Source organism: Prunus persica, chromosome G5, assembly GCF_000346465.2.
Source record: "Prunus persica cultivar Lovell chromosome G5, Prunus_persica_NCBIv2, whole genome shotgun sequence".
Classification (NCBI taxonomy): domain Eukaryota; kingdom Viridiplantae; phylum Streptophyta; class Magnoliopsida; order Rosales; family Rosaceae; genus Prunus; species Prunus persica.
In genome coordinates, this window is record NC_034013.1 from 10,003,499 (window position 1) to 10,023,541 (window position 20,043).

Sequence of the window (20,043 nt, forward strand, 5' to 3'; positions counted from 1 at the left end):
GATGTAGGGATACATGTTCTTAACTACTTGAGCTCTTTCCCCCTTTATGCATATAAAAGGAAAACCTAATCAGAAGCTTTAGCAAAATCACCATATTGAATTATCAAGAAAACTCAAAAACAAATTTATAGATGATTAATTTGTCACAACATCATTCTTTTATCAAACTACATCAAGAAAAGGGGTTGACCAATGCCAGCTTCCCCTTGCTACTTCCACTGGAGCTTTTCTGCCTGGTGTAATAAAGGCAAACAAGTTCCAGTAGAAGTAGCAAAAGGAAGCATAAAGCATTGGAGAGACTAAGCTAGGTAAGAGAAACTACAAAAGGACACTTATTGCAAGAACCCTAAAAAAAATTGGCTGACTTTGTCAAGCTCAAAATATTCTGGTTTTTTACAAGTTGTACAGCTTTGATAAGGTATGAGAACTCCAAACACTGTCTCTCTGAGATGAGTCACTGCCCGTTGTATAGTTAGAGAAGCAAACTTCATGTATACTAACTTTATCAGTCAGCTGCCCAACAACCTAACCTTGAACCAAAATTACCTAAGGTAGAAAGCAGGCTTCAGATTCTACAATCCACAGGTAAATCAAGATGACTTCACATCAAGGGTCCATTTTGAAGACCTTATTTCCCCAATCTACACCCACTGTACATGCTTGGACACCAGAAAATATACATGCATAAGAACCAGCTTACTCGGGTAAATGGTTCATCCATTTTGACCGGTAGCTTTTCGCCCTTTCAGGAGCTACAATCTCGAGAGCACCCAGTACACACTTGTGGTACGAAAAATCTTCTTCTGTCCTGTCTATTCGTACCAACATAAAGCAACGTGCATTCTCATGCTTCGGGTGTTGCCCAACCTATAAAAGATGAGAAAGCAAAGCATCATGGAACTGTATAGGGGCAAAAGGATGGAATAATTTATTTATATCTTATGTAGAAATTATGCTAACAACGGCCATGTATTTATCAAATAATTTCTGTCTAAGTTGCCTTCTTTTATGTCTTGTCCATTGGCGCTTAAGATGCATTGCCTGGAAAATGTCAATGCTCTGAATCTTTACATTTAAGAACCGCCAACAGATAAATGTATTTGGCGAGCAATGTTCTCATTATCAAGCAATTAATATCCGTAAGATTGGCCAAACATACATATGGACTTCTAAATCTAGTTGAACGCTCAAAGCAGACCAAAAAATAATGTTTCTTTTTCCAAGTACCTTGCACCATGAAACAAATGTATAGACAAAATCAAACTCAAGGTTCATACCAAATCAATGATACTTTTCTTTTTTCAATATAATGTACCTTTATGTCTTGAACTCCACTTCCCATCTTATCAACTTTGTGAGGATGAAAATGTAATGCCATCTTCAAGATTGACTTGTCCCCTTCAGTTAAACTTTCATTGATGTCATACCTACATCACACAAAATACATACATATGAGCAACCCCCCTTTTTTCCTTCTTTCATTTGAAACCGCTGGATTCAGTATAATTCAGTGTTAATATGAGGTATGCTCTTAAAGATTGCAAGCTGGCAAACAACTTCATGGGGGTTAACTTACTTGCGCAAAATACGCTTCAATGTCTGAGTCCACTTCTGAATATCGTTGATAGTCAAATACTTTCTTATGACTGATTTGAAGACGCTCTCTGACTTCTCAAGCCCAATAGATGTTACATCACATTTGTCTAGTGTATTGTTCCAAGCTTTAGACGTTTCAAATGCATTCTCTCTACTGGAACTAATTTGGCTGCCCAGTAGGTCGTAAGGATTCAATGGCTTTGATAGATTGAGTCCCTGATGATAAAGGAAGGGTTTGAGAACTATAAAGACAAAGTATCCATATGAAGAAATTGAAAAGATAGATTGATACAGAGAAAGTGCTAAATTAGATAGCATGTTGCTTTATCATATTAAAGCAAATCGGGGACTAAAATATAACATAAAAATGAAGATTATTAACATGAACACTCAACAAAGCATGCCATCAAGGCCTCAATGGAAGATGTTTAGCATCACTGGGAAATAGAAAATTAAGGCATCAAACTAAATTACTGAAACCCTTAATTTCAACCATAGTTAAAACTCTAGAAGTTTGGATAACTTCACAAAGTCCAAAAAAGCAATGCATAATTCATTAGTCATCATTAAAATGCGAAGAATGGACGTGAAAATAAAGCTGGTGTCACTTTAACAAGGCATATGGTTTTATAGATCAAGGATTCTGATTGGAATAATAGACAAGAAATTTAGAGATTAACAAATGGTTTTCAAGATGCGATTATACTCTGTAATAAATAGCTCAAAATTATACCCTATTATCCTCTGCTTTTCTTGAACCCAGGCCAGAAATAAAAAAAATTAAAAAATTAAAAAATAGTTCCTCAAGACGCCTTAGTTGGCAGAGCTGCTTGATTTTTCACAATTAATTATAGCATAAAAATAGTAAGAACAGTCTAAAATCTACCTCCTTAGAATATAATATGTCGAACTGTCTGCCAGTCCCTGAAGGAGGAGTATTTCCCCATGCCAATGCTTCCACACTCCCATGAAGTTCATCCACAACTCCACCCTTGGCAGCTTTTATAAAGCAAGCACCAGGACTCTACACAAAATTCCAGAATGATTCATGAATTATATGGCTAAAAGTGGCCTTATTTAAACAAAATCAAAAATCACATAGATGAATAAAAATAAGCATGGTACTAACTGAAAAACACGCTTGTACAAATGGCGAGGATACAGATGTGTGTCCTTTCTGTTGGGCAATGCCTTTGGCATTCAACCCAACAAACTCGCCGGTTGCTGACAAACAATCAGCCACAAGAATCAAATGTTGAGGAAGTATGTCCTTTCCAATGTCATTGGCTGCGGTCTCTAAATTCTGCACTTTAAAAGCATTAAAGTAATAAATATATGAACATATCTCATTAAATATTTTCAAAGGAATGCAAATAAACAGAGGAAACTCACATTGAGAAAATATTTCCACCCAGCATCTATTCCATATGCTATGCAATAATCATGGACGTTATCTGGATGACTTCGTGACCAATCAATCAAATCCATAATCTGGAGACAGTTATCCATAAGCATACTCCAAAGCCTTCTCCTGCCAGTCTTTCCCGACATAGAAACCCTTAAGTAGAGTTCACCAGAAGAACCATGAATCTTTTTTGATTCCCTGGGGTGGTCATTCCATAAAATATCCACCTTTTTCACCTCCAGGAATCCTAAGGGACAAAAAGAATGAGCACAACCACAAGAAGGGCATGTCTGTACATAGTATGTTTAAGAAATTCTAGACTATATCCTCGCCAATTTCTTCAAGATTCAACCATATAATGTCCACAAAAAATAAAAATAAAAAAAGTACTGCAGTTGCTAAAAAAAATTATACAGAACAGCTATGCTTTGAAGATAGTTCTATTTTCTCCAAGAGCCTAAATGTTTCAAATATAACCCAAGCTTTAAGTGATGCATGCCCCAGAATGGCCTCAAATTTTTTAAAAAAATTTTAGATTAATTTTTTTCCTATGAAACTTTTCTAGAGGCAAAGGCATTTCCTGTCATTTTCACCTACAAATGATGCATTTAGAGAAATTTAACTAAATTCATGCAAGTTATCAAGTATGAAAATATGTAAATGTAAAGCAGGATGAAGAGGATCCTTGGTGCACAGCCAACCTTTAACAACTGTTCCAAGAAGGAAAGGTATCACCAAGTCTCGAGCTATATCCAGCTGTTCAGAAGAATTTTTGGAGTTTTCAGGCATAGTGACAGTGATGCAAAATGTATCGTCATCTCCGTTGCATGTCTGAGCTGCAGAACAACCCCTGCACCATTTATCGGCCAAGTTAAATGGGCCAGTGAAGTTCCATGAGATGGATTCAGTTTTAAGACATAGAAATTGCACTAGTATTGTTACAAATAGGTGTGGCTAATTCAACTCCAGATCATGCCTAGATTAGGTATCTTGAGAAGTATTGGTTTCTGCGTAATGTGAGGCAAGATGGAGAGGGCGCGTTGCTTACGGCCAATGGATAATGATGGGACAACATTGTGCACACCATAAATTGATGTTCCATGATAGGATCTTAATCTCCATTGAAGGTTACTTTAATTGAATGCCTTTATTTGGGGACATTACTAAAGAATCCTTTCAAGGTTCCAGTAGTGCTAGATGTGTGAGCATATGTTCAGATAACTTATTGTCATACAATATTGTATAAAACAGCTTAGATAGCATTAAACTTTATGGTACTTGGCAGAAAAATGTTATCTTAACAAATTTCAGAACATGCATGAAGAAAAATAAAGAAAACACAATAATGCAATTTGGGATGAGCTTATATCACATATCTTTCTTTTAATATCAAATAAATTACCTCTTTGAAAATGGCAAAAAGAAGTTATCCTAACTGAAATTTAGAATCATTCATAATTCTATTTAGTGGTTTCAGCTAGTTAGAGGATTTTCAGGGGCTTGCATCATCTGAAGATATCATTGATTGGTACAAAAGTCATACAACCATTAAATCAGGACGGCATTTGTCTTCAGGAAACGTGTGCATCCTAGTATCTCAAATCTAAGCAGTAACACAGAAGGAATCCATACAAAAACAGTAAATGCCACCCAGTTGTAAAAGCAAGTAAAAGACCTAGAAAATCAACAGCTTACTTGCTTGTAATCAGCAAACTGCGAAGAACAATTTTTAATTCAGGTCTGGCTGAATTGCACCTTGCATAAAGGGAGTCAACAACGGAATGCACCTTCAACCTCCTTTTCCTCACAATTTCCTGAATGGAAACAATGTTATACCATATAATGGAGCAAGTAAAAACTGAACAATGTTACGCATTACAGTTTATACTACCTTGCATATATGAAAGTGGGTAACCCATGGGCTGAAACGCTTTTGGCTATTACTTTGTGAGGAGAAGCTGATATCCACATAATACAGCATTTAAAAAATGTAAAATATTATATATAAACAAAACCAAACAGAAAAGGAGAATAATAAAAAAAAAATAGCAGATGGAAATGAGTGGTATCTAACATTATCATGACAGTAGAAACAATGTCGGAAAATGTCAGTCCCACCAAATGATTCTTAACTTCTAAGGCTCCATACTCAAAACCATGCCTCCGTCTTCCAAGCTTCTTAGATAAAAATAGAGACAGAGTTTGCTTAGCACTACTTTTCTTTGAACCACATTCCAAGATGTTCTGTACAATTAAATCAGCTCAGAAAAGTCAGGTATTTCCAATGACAGTGCAGTTGAATCAGAGTTGCTAAACTGTCATTTTCTAGGTTGCCATATGTAACTAAAAATAACATACTCCGGGAAAAAAAGAAAAAAAAAAAGCAATTAATAAACTAACTGTTGAAAACAAAAAGGGATATAATAATTTTGCTTCAGAAAAGGAGACCTAACTCTTGTCTTTCCCCTAGTGTATGCAGATCATTTATTTGTTCACTGTCCAGTAGCTTATAATTGTGGTTTTTATTATTCAAAGAGACTGGAAGGAGTTGGGTAATTTCAGAAGTCCCATTCATTGCTTAGTGAATGTTTTGTTGCTTTTGGTAGAGGTAAGAAGGCTAGTGTGTTGTGGGGTTGCTGCAGGATGGCTGTTTTGTGGGTGATACGGATGGAGAAGAACAGGAGGATTTTTTTTTTTTTTTGGTGACAAATTTAAGGGGGAAGGGGGTAGAAGAGCTTTGGGAGAGAGCAAGGTTGTTGTCGTCTCTTTGTTCTTCAGTGTCATCAGAGTTCAGGGATCTAACATTCTTTTCTATTTCGCTAAACTGGAAGGGCTGCTATAGGATAACTTGGTTGTTTTAGTTTTTGGTTGTCATTCTCTTGTATAGAGCTGCTCTTTGATTCTTGGTGGATTTTTTGTTCACCCACTTTATGTACTTTTGTTTGAATAAATTTTGTTTATTCTCAAAAGAAAAAAAGGGATACACATACGCATAAGGGGGGAGGAAGCACCTTCAGATTTAGCAGTGGAGAAGTTTCAAGAAGACTAACTGGTTGATCTAAAGCACTGTATGCAGCTTCAGATAGGGCACAAGCAGACAATGAGCCGACAGGTTGGCCACCTATACCATCACAAGCAGTAGTACTCTTGGCATGTGAGGTACTGGTGCTATCTGATTTGTCCATATCAATATCATAGGAGAACTGAACAAGCTGGTTCCCATATGCATTTCTCACCGTTCCATCATAAGCAGTGTACAAATCCCGCATTAAAAACATTAGCTTTCGAGTCAAAGTCCCTGGAAGATCAGCATTACCACTAAAAGAACTGTCTCGACTTGTTACGGAATGAACAAAACATTCTAACGGATTTAAGCCTGTCAAGAAAGAGCTTTTAACCACGGCAGATGGGATGTAGGACTCAACACATTCATAAGTTCCCTCAACCTTCTGAATTAAACTGCATGCCTTTTGATTATTCCATGCAGCACATGAGAGCTGGTTGGGAATTCTGAATGATAATGGAATCAGTGAGTGTTGCAAACCAAGGCACATACTGTGCTGAACTAATTTCTGCAAATTACCCTTGCTTCCAGCCTTAAGCATAGTCAGCAAAGAGTTGTCCTTACCAGCATATTTGTGTGCTAAACTTTGAATATCCCGAAAAATGTGCTTGAAAGCATCATGAACAACCTGACTAAGGGCAGCAGATTTCTGCTTCTCATGACAAAAGTATTCTGCATCAAAAGTCAGAGGACTTCGATTCTCTTCTGCACATCCCATGAGAAAGTCCTGACAATTATCCACCAACAACTGTTTAAATATACACGCCTGTTCCGCTTCTTGCAACCCACATAAAATTTCCTCCATCAAATTATTCCTTGAACCTGAGTCAGAAGCGAGGTACAGGTCCGCGAGAGAGACACTCAAGCCCCTCATCGACAACCACTCACAAAGAACCTCCTGAGCAGCAAACAAGAAGTCAAGTACCTGACCCTGGAAATGATTAACAAGGCTCTGAAAAAGATTGCCGCCTGTGTCTCGCAACCAAGAAGAACCTTCAGAAGATAACAGCTCCCCATTTTTAATATAAACACCATCTGAAGCAAAATCGTAATCAAAATCTGAAGGTAGGAGCATGCTGAATACTTGCTTTCCAGTCCAAGCATGGCTATTAAGTGAGGGTGCTTTAATAACTGCTGGTGATGGCAGTACATCCCAGCAGAACATTTCCAACTGTTGCATTTCAAGTAGATTCAAGAGAGTGCCATCCTCCATGATCAAATGGGCCGCAGTTAAGCTATCCTGACTAAGTGAGAGCAGGTTCCTACCACTCTGCCCATTAATCAATTGCTTATCTAAAGCAACAAGCTCTCGAAGCTCAACTCTGGCATCATTTGATTGAGGAATATAACCATGAAGGCAATCACCATCAAAATCACCACGAAAAGGAGAGCAACAAAGTGGGTTTATTGATACAACAGAAGTTATTGGAAGGATCTTGACAGATAAAGCTATCAGGGAGTGTTGATGTATTGATGGAGGCCTATTTATCAGCACAATATCTCCATCACTCAAAGGCCGGTAAATAGTATCTCCCATCTGCAATTCATCTGTTTGGCGTACCCAAACCAGACTACCTTTTCTACGCACATGCATCTCGCCTTTCACCATAAGGCGTAGATTGCAGGAGGCATCCAACTTTTCGATGTTCCATCTGTTCAGATTCTCAGAAATCTGCAACCTCTCTGCAATTTGACATGGTATGCCAATTTCACTGAGCTTGATGTTTGGATCACCAACAACAACTGTGCGGAAACAGTGGTCACTTCGCTTCCCTAGAACAACATCTTTGATCCATCTCAAGCCAGATGTTTTTGAAGGATCGTCTTTAATATTTTTTTGCTGAGCAGAAATAAAATCTTTGCTTGGTTTTTCTGAGTTTAGCTGCATGTTAGAAGTATGACCATAAGCAAGACCAGTATTGCCTTATCTACACAAACACAGGGAAGAAAGAAAAAAACTGAGTTGCTTGCCTTGGAAATTTTCAGGCAGTCCAAAACACGAGAACCCAACTCATTAGCTACACCTTTGAAATCAACAAGCTTTCTATAAGCCCTGGTCCGTTCATCCTACAAATTCGTACAAGCAGACATAAGAGGAAAGCAAAAACAAAAGTCGTGAATTATTTGGTAATTTATTAACTAAATCAACAAAGACAAGTACAGAAGTGAAAAAGACTCACAAACATCAACCGCTGCCCATTAGAAAAAGAATGCATAACTTCTGTCACGCGATGACAATTTGGAGTTACAAGGAAAGAACCCATAGAAAGTGAGTTTGTCTTTGGTACAATCTTTTCAATGAATTTTGTATCAACATCCTTCAACAAATAATGAACCTGAAAGCCAGAAAGAGAGCATCATGTTTATAAAATATCTGTATAAGAACTAGAAAGTGCAGCACTAATGTTATGCCCATCTGCTTGATATTAATAAATAAAAAAATGGTACTCTAGTGAGAGAGAGAGAGAGAGAGAGAGAGAGAGAGAGAGAGAAACTTGAACAAGTATGGTTTGGAAATGAATGAAGAGAAAAGGGAAAAAACTGAAATACTCTATTTGGCTTGCAACATCTTTTAACTAAATGATTAGATGCTGTGTTAATATCAAGTGCAAAGTTGAAGTCTTGAAGCAGCGTTATTGAATAACCATTAGCAACAGTGTGACCATTACAAAGAGAACAAAAATTATTTCTTGAATTTGTAATCTGGAGATAGATTGGTATGTTTACTTCAGAGGTTCATATGGTAACAACTGTGTTATAACATTTAGTTAAGATGCAGATCTCCCATCAATTTGATTTTAAACCTACATTGCTTGCTTTAAGCATTCCAGAGAAAAAATGACCTTGGGTTTTTATTTCTTACAAGGAATAATATCTTAAGGAAGAGAACCTGATATAATAACAAACAAGTCAAGAACTTGATAATTCTGTATCCTAACGGTATACCTAAATGCTCTAAAATATACTCCACCAAACAAAGATGTAGGCGTGCGTGCATGCATTACATGCATTTATGTAGGTTTGCACAGGTACACATCATGCAAATACATGCATCTAACTGATTTCGGAGTTTGATGAATTAAAGAAGAAAACAAAATCTGAATTATTTAAAGAAACATTATGATTCAAACAACATAAAAATATGCACATCAATGTTATTTTATAAGGTCATCCAATTAATACATGCATATATAAAAAGGCCAAGATACCTGAGCGTGAGATAGAACTCTTTTGTTTGGTTTCATGCAACTTTCATCTTGCTGTGCATCTTTTGGAATAAAGTCCCAATAGTCAGCAGGTAATATTCCATTTGCTTCCGCAATTATTGCACTTCTTTTAAAGAGCTCTCTCGTAGAAACTTTGAATTTCATTCTTGGATAGTTTATCGAACTTCCCTATTAATGGAAAAGTTCATTGAAACTACAATGGTGCAGAAAGAAATTTAACTAAAAGAGACAAGCAAACTCACAATACAATATTTGCAACCCTTGAGCTTCCTATGACCAATTACAGAACCAGCACCCTGATACATGCATAATAGGAGATAATAAATGAGTGATTACATAAATACTATCAACAACAAGCAGACAACAGGCACTCTTGCATAGCTTAGAGTAAATTTCATATTACAACAGCATATATTAACATTTATGATATGTAGCCATGTCACCTCTGAATGGTGTTTTCAAACGTATCATGATACATTTTCCAACATTTTTTTATTTATAAGAAATCCCCTTTAACCTTGAGTAATTTCAACAAACTCCACAACAATATTCAAAAGTAACCAAAAAAATCGCCTTTAACCATTTATCTATTAAGGAATATAAATTGCCACAAATGTTCAATAGGGATAAATTACAAGTCACATTTATTCGAGGATCAACACGTAGAGTGCGGTTACTGACCTTGGCCCTTAGATTTTGCCTGATAGATTTACATCCTGGGCAAATCTTGTTTAAAATTTGGGTAACTTCCGAAAGATAATAGGGATGGAGAATCGTGCATGGAAACTTGATATCCCCAAAATGACCTAGAAATTAGAATAATTGATCAAAACCAATTCCAATGCTGGTAACAAAGATGACTCATCAGGAACTACGTTAAATGTCCATCCACACCTTCACAGCATTTTAATTTTTCAGCACCACAAGTAGAGCACTGAAAAGATGGATTCGGAAGTCCCAACTTAGGATCAGTGACCTCAGTGACTGCATCAATTTGTTTAACAGATATATTCTCCTGTTACAGAATTACAATATTAATAAATAAAAAAATCTGATATAGCAAATGCATCAGGCTGTATTTGAACTATGAAACTAATAACCCCTTCACACTTAAACTGATTGACGCATATTAATCACACGCTAAAATGTTCAAAAACAACATTCCCGCAGTAGAATCCGTACATTAAGAATGCCTATGAATATGAATAATGCTGGACAACATAAAAATGGAAGTGGAAGGCATCATATAGTAAGAGTTTCACTGTCAATGCAGCTTAATGAGATGATAACATAGTTCAGAGGCTTTCTCCAATGTCCTTATTGTAATTAAAGTAAAGACATACTATTTATGGGCTGTAATCCTACGATCAGAACCGTTCAGGTTTTAGCCATTTGATTATCCACTTTTTCGTTTCAGTTTTATCTAACGAACTGCTTTTGCTTGCACATTTTAGATGATCAAACAACTTCCGATCAAGTGTAGAAAGAACAAAAAAACAAGCTTATAATCTTAAAACAAAATACAATTTTTTTGGAAAAGGGTTTGTCATCAAGTCAAGTTGTATTCATACTCTTATTTGGTGTCCAAATCATGTTTGTCATCAATTTAAGTTGTATTCATACTCTTATTTAATGCCTTCAACTTTCGTTTTAATGTAGTAATCCTGCTTGTGGAAGAATAGATGTGTGTGTGCGCGTGTCAATTTTCTTCCAATATATTTTATCTTTTCAGACCAACAAAAGAAAATACATCTGAGGAAGCACTCAAGATAGGGAAAAATGCTTACTATATCTTCCTGAGTTGAAACATTTAGATGTATGCCAGTTATGAGACCAGATGGCACTCCTTCTTCTTCATACAATTCATTGTCCATGGGGCTTGATTAACTTTATAATTACAAAAAAACAAACAAAAAGTTGTGAACCTGCATAGATAGCCAAGAGCGTTAAACAAAGACAAGTAGATAAGAAAAAGAAAATGTAAATAACCATAAAAGTTTACTAATAAGGAAAAAAGGCTTAATGTGGAAATGCATAGAAACCAACCCCCCCCCCCCCCCCCCCCCCCCCAAATCCCCTTTGTCCCTAACTCTGTATTCCAATACTTCTACACGTAGTTTAGGTAATAACAGTATGTTCATTCACAAGTCAAACGTGGGGGGGAGCTTTTCGAGAAATAAAAGCTGATGTCAATAAACAGGCGCTTCAGTGGTCTACGCACCATGTATTTCACAATTTGAAAACAGATTTTCAATGCTACTGTTTTGCACCTAGGATATATAGATATAGCAGTAATTAGAGAAAGTACAACTAGCATTCTAGGAAAATGATGATGGCACTTATCCAATTTGGAATTATCCTGTAAGAAACGTACATGTGGGAAACATATAGCAATGCTTAAAACAGGTACGAAGCGAACATCAATAAATAATTTGGTCTGCTTTGCAGACACATTCCTATTAGGGGGGGAAACAAGTTGCACAGACAAATTAAATTGGATAGCATCCATGTCAGACACAAAATTTAATAGAATCCTATATAATGCACTGAAAAAAGAAAAAACAAGAAAAGAGAAATAACAGCTGCCATGCAAATATATTCTTTTAAAACACCATGCTTATGAGTTCATGGCTCATGAGCAGCATTTAGCATTACATCATCAATGCATAGATGCTAATTTAAAAAAAATTGCTGGGCACTCAAACTCCTAGACATGTCCAAGTCCAGCACTACACAATGTGTCATGGAACACTCTAAAAACGAAAAACATGTGGAATTAGTAGCACACTCAGATAATCAGTTGGATAACAACTGCAACCACCAATGAACCGACACAACGCACATCCTGCTTTAGTAACCAAACCATAATAAATAAACTACTGATCAGATAAAAGACAGATCATGCATAAAATTCTATTTTTAATATGTTCAGAAGAATGCATTACAAAAACCATTATACCGGTAGCATGGTAAGGATCATTGTAGCCTCACAAAACATTAACCCAAAGAAAAAATAATAATTGATCAGAACATTGACCACATACGATCATTAACCTATAAGCAATAGCAGAACAGAATACCTTGCTTTCAGTAGCTTATATGTATTAGGCACCAGTGACTGTATCACAAATCCAGCAACCAGTGACTGTATCAGGCACCCTAAAATCTAGCATTCCATCAATGAATCTTAAAAAGAACCTGAACTTGGCTATCAAATAGGGTTGGTTTTCCCTACTTTTTGAATCTGACTCTGAATGTGCAGTGTCTCTCTGCTAACCCTGATCATCCTCTCAAAAGCTTGCTCATGAGATGTAGGGAGAAGATGAGAAACAATGATTGCAAGCTAAGCTACATGTACACGGAGAGAGAGAGAGAGAGAGAGAGAGAGAGAGAGAGAGAGAGAGAAGTTGTGTTGCTGAAAGTTTGGCCACTCTTGGCCTAAGCATGAATTTGGGATGCACTATATTGGATTCTCCTCCTAGATAAATAGGAAAACTCTTGTTTGAGGATATGTGTAGGGTGCTTAGACCAGAATAGTTGAATTTTTCTTTTGTTTGGGCTTTGGCCCTCCTTAGTACCAAACAACAACACCAATTTTTTTCCAAATAACATAAGATTTCAATCCACATTGTGCCAAGGTTCATTGTTTTCCCCCTCCCCCATGATCAAACACAACATGCAGAGCACCAAAGGAAAATTTCCAATGCACATTGCCAAAACCATTAAATTCCACACAAAAAACCCACAACCCATGATGTAGAAAAGGCAAGAGAGCACCTAAATCACCCCAAAGAAAAAATAATCAAACTTGTATAAAAGAAGAAGAAGAAGAAAAAACCAACAAAGTTGATAAGATAAACAGACTGGCACTTAAAAACCATGAAAAAGAACATGATCATCCACAGACAAACATGTAGCAGCAATCCCGTAATAAACCATGAACACAACTCTAAAAAGTTTCAAAAATTTCACCGGCTTTTTCTGGAAAAGAATGTGGTCTTTATATTTCAGCAGAGGCGCCTCAGTTGGGGCGAGTGAAGCAGAGAGAGGGCAAGCAAAACTGAACCCAATGGTTTGCTCTGGAACTCAAGAAGGCACCAAAGAAAGCTGTGCCAACAGAGCCAAGAGCAAAAAAGGCAAGAAAGCGATGCAGGGGAGAGGACGAAAAACGCTTAGCTTACTCTATTCAGAAACGCCGCCGGTTCGCTTCAACCAACCAAAAGACACAACGCCGAGTTCAAGAAGGAGACCGAGGCCGACTGAGAGGTTTTTGGCTTTCTGTCAGATAACAAGCCCAACGCTTTCTCAGTGAATTACCACACTGACCATGTTCTTTTATAAACCACCATGCTCCACTATCTGACAGCAAAGACCTGTGGGAAATTACCATTAAAGTCCATTTGTTTTGGGCCAAATTCCTTAAAAGGTGAGGATTTAGATTGAATAGTAAACTTGAGTTTAGTTTATTTTTAATTTGAAGTCAGAGTATTATGAATTTAAGAGTTTCTCGCAATGACATGATTTAGGGTTTAAGGTTTATGGTTTAGTAGCATAACTCGAACTTTAAGCACGACTTTTGAATTTGTGATGCAATATTATTAGGGTTAAATTATGCTGAAATTGGAAGTGGATCACTCGCTATAAGTTTTCTTTTATTATTAATGGTTTTTCATTTTCTATGTCGAATTTCGCATTTGGAAGTTTTCGGTTTCTGAACAAGAGTCCGAGTCATCGCACGAAGTCAATTAGCCATGTATCTCGAGGTTAATATATTCTTTGACAAATTAAGATTATTTCACATGTCTAACACACATAGTCAAGTGCGGCATGTGTTTTGAAGTGAATATATTTTCTTGACAAAGATTATCGAATACGTTTGGCATATTGTGTTGGACAATTGTAGACAAAAATGTGGAGTCTCACTGCTTTTTTCTTCTTCTTGCGAATTCAATATTGCCCTAGAGGCCAAAAAGAATCTCTTATGTAGTGTGTAGTTACAAAATAAAAGATAAGAATACTTTAAGGTTCGTTATTTGGGTAAGGCTCTGGAGTTCGGTTGGGTTTGCTCCTCAATTCAAGTCCCACTAGTTGCAATACTTGGTGGCCAGCGGCAGGCTCAGTTTCGCTAGTGGGGATTAGTCGAGATGCATGCAAGCTGATTCAGACACCTCATGGTACTTACCAAAAAAATAATAATAATAATCGAGAAAAATATTGTTAATGACATTAAAAACATAAATTTTATTAAGGTTAAATTGGAAAAGACACAAAATGATTATCAAGTTTTCATTTAAATGCTATTCCTCTTGTTTGGTTGAGCTTATAGTATCATGCCACTATCTAGGCCTTTTGATGCGAGTAGCAAGTTCACTTCTCAATATGCTCAAATATGAGCCATCCAATTGAGCCAACGTGACTCAACTATTAGCTAGAGTTGACAATTATTATACTGTTTAATTTTGGAAAAAGTGTTGTCCTAATCCATGACAGAAAAGGCAGCACCCCACCTATCACAATTGCTATACAAAGGCAGCTACAATTTACAATTGCATCCATAGTTAATATTTTCCTGGCATCATGAAATATGAATACTCAAAACATCAAAATTTGATCCATGTTGCTAAATGAAGCATGGAACCATCAATTTTTCCTTTTGCTAGTAGATAAATAATCGATTTTTTTTTAATTATATAGAATAGTGATAGTGTTTTATTAAGGGAGGATAAGTAACTAGTACAAAAATAGGGTTATGTCATCATGAATTAAGCGAGTTTCTCTACACATGAGGATTCAGTCGTCAATCTAATTAAGTAGCCTTACTCTCTCAATCACAAATGAGAGAAAGTACAGCCTGCCACCGATAGATTACTCCCATCCCCATGTTGAATAAAACAACAGTGTGTATCACAATTTCCCACCACATTTTTTATCATGACACAAGACATTCATTAATGTAAAGAATTTATTGTGTCAACATTGAATGCTCATATTGAATAGAAAATAAGTGAAATTAAATCATTTTAAACTAAATGCAATGCATTGCACCCAACTTATTGAAAAAAATTTGTGATACCAAAAAAAAAAATAATAACAATATGGTATAAATAAAATAATCAGCATTTGTGTTTAAAAATAATTTAAAAATGCTTCTTATTTCATGTTATAGAAGTTAGGTAGATTTGTAATTTGCAACACAGGAAAGGGCAACTCTGGTTGATTCAGGTCGTATGCCACGGGAGTTAAAACTTAAAAGACAATTGTCAGAGGGCAAAGACGTCAATGCACATGGGGCTAGTGAACTCTCAGTGATTCGGCAGTGAGGTTCCACGCCATCCGTGGGCCCCGGCAGCACTTTCGTCATAAATTAGAGGTTTTTTTTTAATGTTTACTTTGCGATGAAAGTTAACTGAAAGAAAGGGCCCTTCGAAGAATAAAAAAAGAAGAAAGAAACTGAAAGGGCCCCACACGCACGTTTTATATTGCAACTCCATGTCTTCTACGTTTTGCTAATCCTAGAAGACATTGGAAATCTAAATAATAAAAAATTAATAAAAATATTTATGGTGAAGTATTAATCAGAGTGGGAAACAGATAATGACCCAACAGAAGAAGGTCGAAACGGCCAACAAGGAAAACAACGAAAGTTAGCCACGTGGCGATCATGCAGTGGTTCCAGATATAAAAGGAATCCTGAGGGCTCAGGTAGGTGCAAAGCAGATAATCTTCTCTCCTATAATTGGCAAGGCCTTTTTAGAATTTTGTCAGACAATTATAGAGGGTGGATTTTATTAGAAAAGCAAAATATAGAAAAAAGAAAGAGACATGAGCTTGAGAGATTTATTTGTCTGATACTTGTTGTATTTTTTGTGAGCAGATTTGTGCGAACTGTTGAGATGCTTGTTGTTAATTAGGTTAGTTTGAATGAATTGCACATCATATTTGGAATTTCTTTACCGTCAAATATTGTCAAATACTTTATTTCGCATACACGGCTTTACTCAAGTTGGCTAGAGCGAATGTATTCCCCATTATGCACCCGAATTCGAATTCCCCTTCCTTATAGTTTATAGTATATTAAAATAGAATATCGTTTGTATCAAAGAAAACAAAAAAACTTTATTTCACTTCCCTTTTTGGTTAAATTTGTCTTCTTCTTTTTTTATAAACAAAGCGATAATATTTATTGAAAAAATAGTGTCAAATGAGCTGTACATTCTTAATTAGTCTAAGTCAATTATTTGATTCTACAAGATTATAGGCTCATAATTACATTCCTCGAATAATTTCCTAGGCTATGTATAAATATTCTTTCTATTGTTGTACATTGGAATATCAATGAAATATTATTTCACCCAATTTGAAAAATAGAACATAGTACAAAGCCACAAAAGTACTGAAATGGGTACAACATCTCCACAAAATGAATTGATTTGGAGAGAATTACGCCAAAATTTGTCATATTATTTCTTGGCACTAATGGTTTATAACTAAAATAAGTTTTTATGTGATATTGCTAGTATGTAATGCCCCGATTCGAGAATAAAGAATATTCCTGAATTATAGTATGAATCATATCATAATTATAAGAATAAAATTCGACAACTATGATATGAAGAAAAATAGGGTCACAAATAATACAAATTTACTTAATAAAACATAATCAAAACCGCAATACCTCGTAGTTAAATACACACTAAAATTAAGAAGATGAAGAAATTATTTTTGAAGAACGTCCCAAAATGTACCATGCATATAAACTTGAGAAGGTAGGGCCAAGGATGTCTATATATGTTTGGAAGAAAAAAAAAAAGAAAAAGGGATGTCTATATATGTAATGTATTGTACGGTTTAGTGCTGTGGAAAGCTGTGCACGCACCAACAACAACATGGAAGACGTCAAGGATCTATTTTGTTGTTTCAAAAGTGCCAAACTTTTCTTCTTCTGCTTTTTTGGTTTTAAAAAGAAGTGCCAAACTTGGTTCGGCACACAACCCTCTCACTTACCAAGCATGCACGAGGGAACATAGAGACACAAATGTGACAAGAGACCAAATTGTGTTAGTTTGGCCTCATACAAACTATTAGTTGAATGGCACAAGTCACATGCTTACCTTATTTTGATAGGGCTAATTTTTGTAATTTGCTAAGTGAATTTTGTGCCAATCAATGAGAATGACATAATATTAACATGATGCATCATATTGACTAATTAATTATGAGTTTAGCGATACTTTTCTTTCTAAAATTGAACATATCAATTTTATATATTCTTGTGACTTGTTTTGTCCTCGTTCCAAAATTGTCATCCTAACTTAGATGCAAATTGCATAATAGGAAGCCAAGTAACCCCAACTTGTAGCTTTGCTGGGTTGCCCTTTCAACATCCTTCTTTCCCTAATCTTCATATGCCTCCATATTCACCAAATAAAATTGGCGATGATTAGTCATTCCCTCAAGTACCACAAAGCAATAAGGGGATCTCACTATTATGCCAATATAGGGGCCCAAATTATATATATAAATAAAAAAATCATACATAAAATGGACTTTAGAAACATATACAAAGCTCATTTACAGCATAATAAAGAGGCTTCGGCTTATTATAAATTATAAAACTGCCACTGATTTCTTAAGACAAGCTCAACTCCAAAACTTCATTAAAAACCACAAAACACTCAATAGGGCATCAAAGTAATTTAATAATAAGAATTAAATTCAACAGAGCCAGTTTTCCTTTTTTAAGTTGTTTATAAAAATTAAATGATGTCGAATTTATCTATATCACTAGTGTTAGGAATGAATAAGTATATAACTATAAAAAAATAAAGAAAATCTAAGAAGAATAAAAAATAACTTAATAACATGTAAAAATGACCCTCCCCGCATTATAATTTGGAGCTTGTCTTTTTGATGTGACCAAACTTCGTTAAGAAATAAAAAAATTGCAGTCGACTTTATGTCAAATTAAATTGCCTTGAATAGCATTGACTCCGAATTTATATTTGTTTATATCAATTTTATATAGTTTTAATTTCTTTGATAGTTCACTTTGACATACTTTGGCCATTTTATATGACTAATTATAGTGGTAGGTTTCTCGAGCTCTTAACTTAGGGCAGAAAAGGTTGTTCACATAGACACTAAACGATTCCTCCACAGAGACACGGGGCGGGAGAGATTGATTTCAATGTTTTTTTGCTTTTTTCTTTTTGCTGTTGATGTCAAGATTGACTCGGTGTTTTGGCGTATGCAAATGTGAAAAAATAGCATATATTTCAATCCTCAAATCTTGACAAAGATTTTCATATACACAAGACCAATTTTTTATGGATTGATGTCGGGTCAAGCTCCACAAGTAGAATATTCATGATAATAGTTCGACTCTTCTTACCTTCAATCACGAGTTAAAGAAAAGAAAATTATTTCTTTGTCAAACACTTAACATTCCAACCCAAGTATCGTGTTATATGTATCACACACACATACAACATCCTTTTAATTACGATTTTCCTTTTAAGAAATTATTGCTAAGGCACTTGGAGGTATTTATGCATAATCTTATTACAACTTCTATTTGTCACTTTTCAACTTTTTCCTTTTCTTTCTTTTTCCAAAACATTGACTTGATTGCAAGAGAATCTTTGGAAAACATGCGTACAGAGTTTCCCTCACGCTAATAATTTTGATATTCTAGATGCATTTTCTTCACTTTTGAAATTCCAAGTTCCAAACCTATTCAAAGTGAGGCTGTTTTGAAGTCTAAATTTTTTTAAAACACATTGGCCTTCGTCAACTCTTTTCTTTTTTTACTTTGTTGTGATGGTATTATTATCCATTTCGAATATAAAAAAGCTACGAGCACTAACCGGTTTTGTAAAACACAATTATCATCCACAATAATAATTAACAATCTACATAGACATATATTCATTTCAATCAACGACTATTAGTCGTACACGACCTATCTTGGTCCAAATAAAAAACCTTATAAAAATATTCATAATATGAAAAGTTCCATTTAAGGCAAAGCCCATGTACTCGTGGCTAGACAGCTAATTCACAGCTTAGATTCTTCATTCTTCCCTTCCTTATCTGCCAACATAAATTCCCCTAAATAATATGGGACCTGAAACTTAGATTTGGTACACTCATATACATACCCTACCTACCAAACCCACTTGGCCATAATCAAATGATGTATGTTATGTGGTTTGGTCTCACTGTCACCAAATGCTCCATGTTATATTGACAAGATCATTTCCATCTGGCCATTAGATCACTTGTGGGTCCCCCCAGCTGGTCCATCTGATACCTTCAAATCCAACCCTATTGCCCATTATGCCTCCTCTCCCACTAAAGTATGGCAATTTCACAATCAAACTTATAAAAAATAATTTTAAAAAAAGTATCAAATTATTCAGAGAAGCTTCCTTGCATTAAAATATAGGGCAAATGCATGTAGGGCAAATGCTGTCTCCACTAAAGTATAGGGCAAATGCGTGAGAGCTTATCAATTGGCACATGATAGTGTTTGCGCTGTGTAGGGACATATAGGTAATTATAATATGTCCTGGAAGGGACCAAATTGGAATTCAGGGACACGTGTCAGCTGCCTGTGGTGAAAGGTGTAAACTTTATTTTGCTAATTATTGTGGGAGCTTAGCGTAGATGCGTCTGTTTGCTTTTAAAAAGGGGATTTTGCATACTATTTTACTTTACCGAAATCAAAACAGGTTTTCCCGGTTTCCGGT

General features: G+C 35.7%; 1 protein-coding gene across 2 annotated transcripts; it reads right to left on the bottom strand.

Annotated features, from left to right (window-relative positions):
• On the bottom strand, positions 96 to 11,339 carry LOC18776740 (DNA-directed RNA polymerase IV subunit 1). 2 transcript variants are annotated; one of them, XM_020564394.1, is made up of 18 exons: positions 11,080 to 11,339; positions 10,187 to 10,307; positions 9,974 to 10,098; positions 9,535 to 9,588; positions 9,275 to 9,460; positions 8,246 to 8,401; positions 8,037 to 8,132; positions 6,013 to 7,947; positions 5,076 to 5,245; positions 4,893 to 4,959; positions 4,697 to 4,815; positions 3,703 to 3,851; positions 2,989 to 3,248; positions 2,726 to 2,899; positions 2,483 to 2,620; positions 1,577 to 1,812; positions 1,316 to 1,427; positions 96 to 867 (listed from the first exon to the last, which is right to left on the bottom strand). In XM_020564394.1, the coding sequence occupies exons 1-18, from the start codon at positions 11,164 to 11,166 to the stop codon at positions 697 to 699; spliced, it is 4,356 nt and encodes a 1,451-aa protein (XP_020419983.1). In that variant the 5' UTR covers positions 11,167 to 11,339; the 3' UTR covers positions 96 to 696. The 2 variants fall into 2 exon arrangements, with proteins under 2 accessions (XP_020419983.1, XP_020419984.1); XM_020564395.1 differs by lacking the exons at positions 96 to 867; positions 1,316 to 1,427; positions 1,577 to 1,812; positions 2,483 to 2,620 and having other exon boundaries at positions 2,812 to 2,904.

What these genes read in the sequence shown, in the direction of transcription:
- LOC18776740 (XM_020564394.1), bottom strand. Translation starts at nt 11,166, where the DNA reads ATGGACAATGAATTGTATGAAGAAGAAGGAGTGCCATCTGGTCTCATA. An exon ending in TTTCAACTCAGGAAGATATA is followed by an intron (nt 10,308 to 11,079) that starts GTAAGCATTTTT and finishes ATTCTGTAACAG; the next exon opens with GAGAATATATCTGTTAAACA. An exon ending in GAGTTCTATCTCACGCTCAG is followed by an intron (nt 8,402 to 9,274) that starts GTATCTTGGCCT and finishes TCTGGCTTTCAG; the next exon opens with GTTCATTATTTGTTGAAGGA.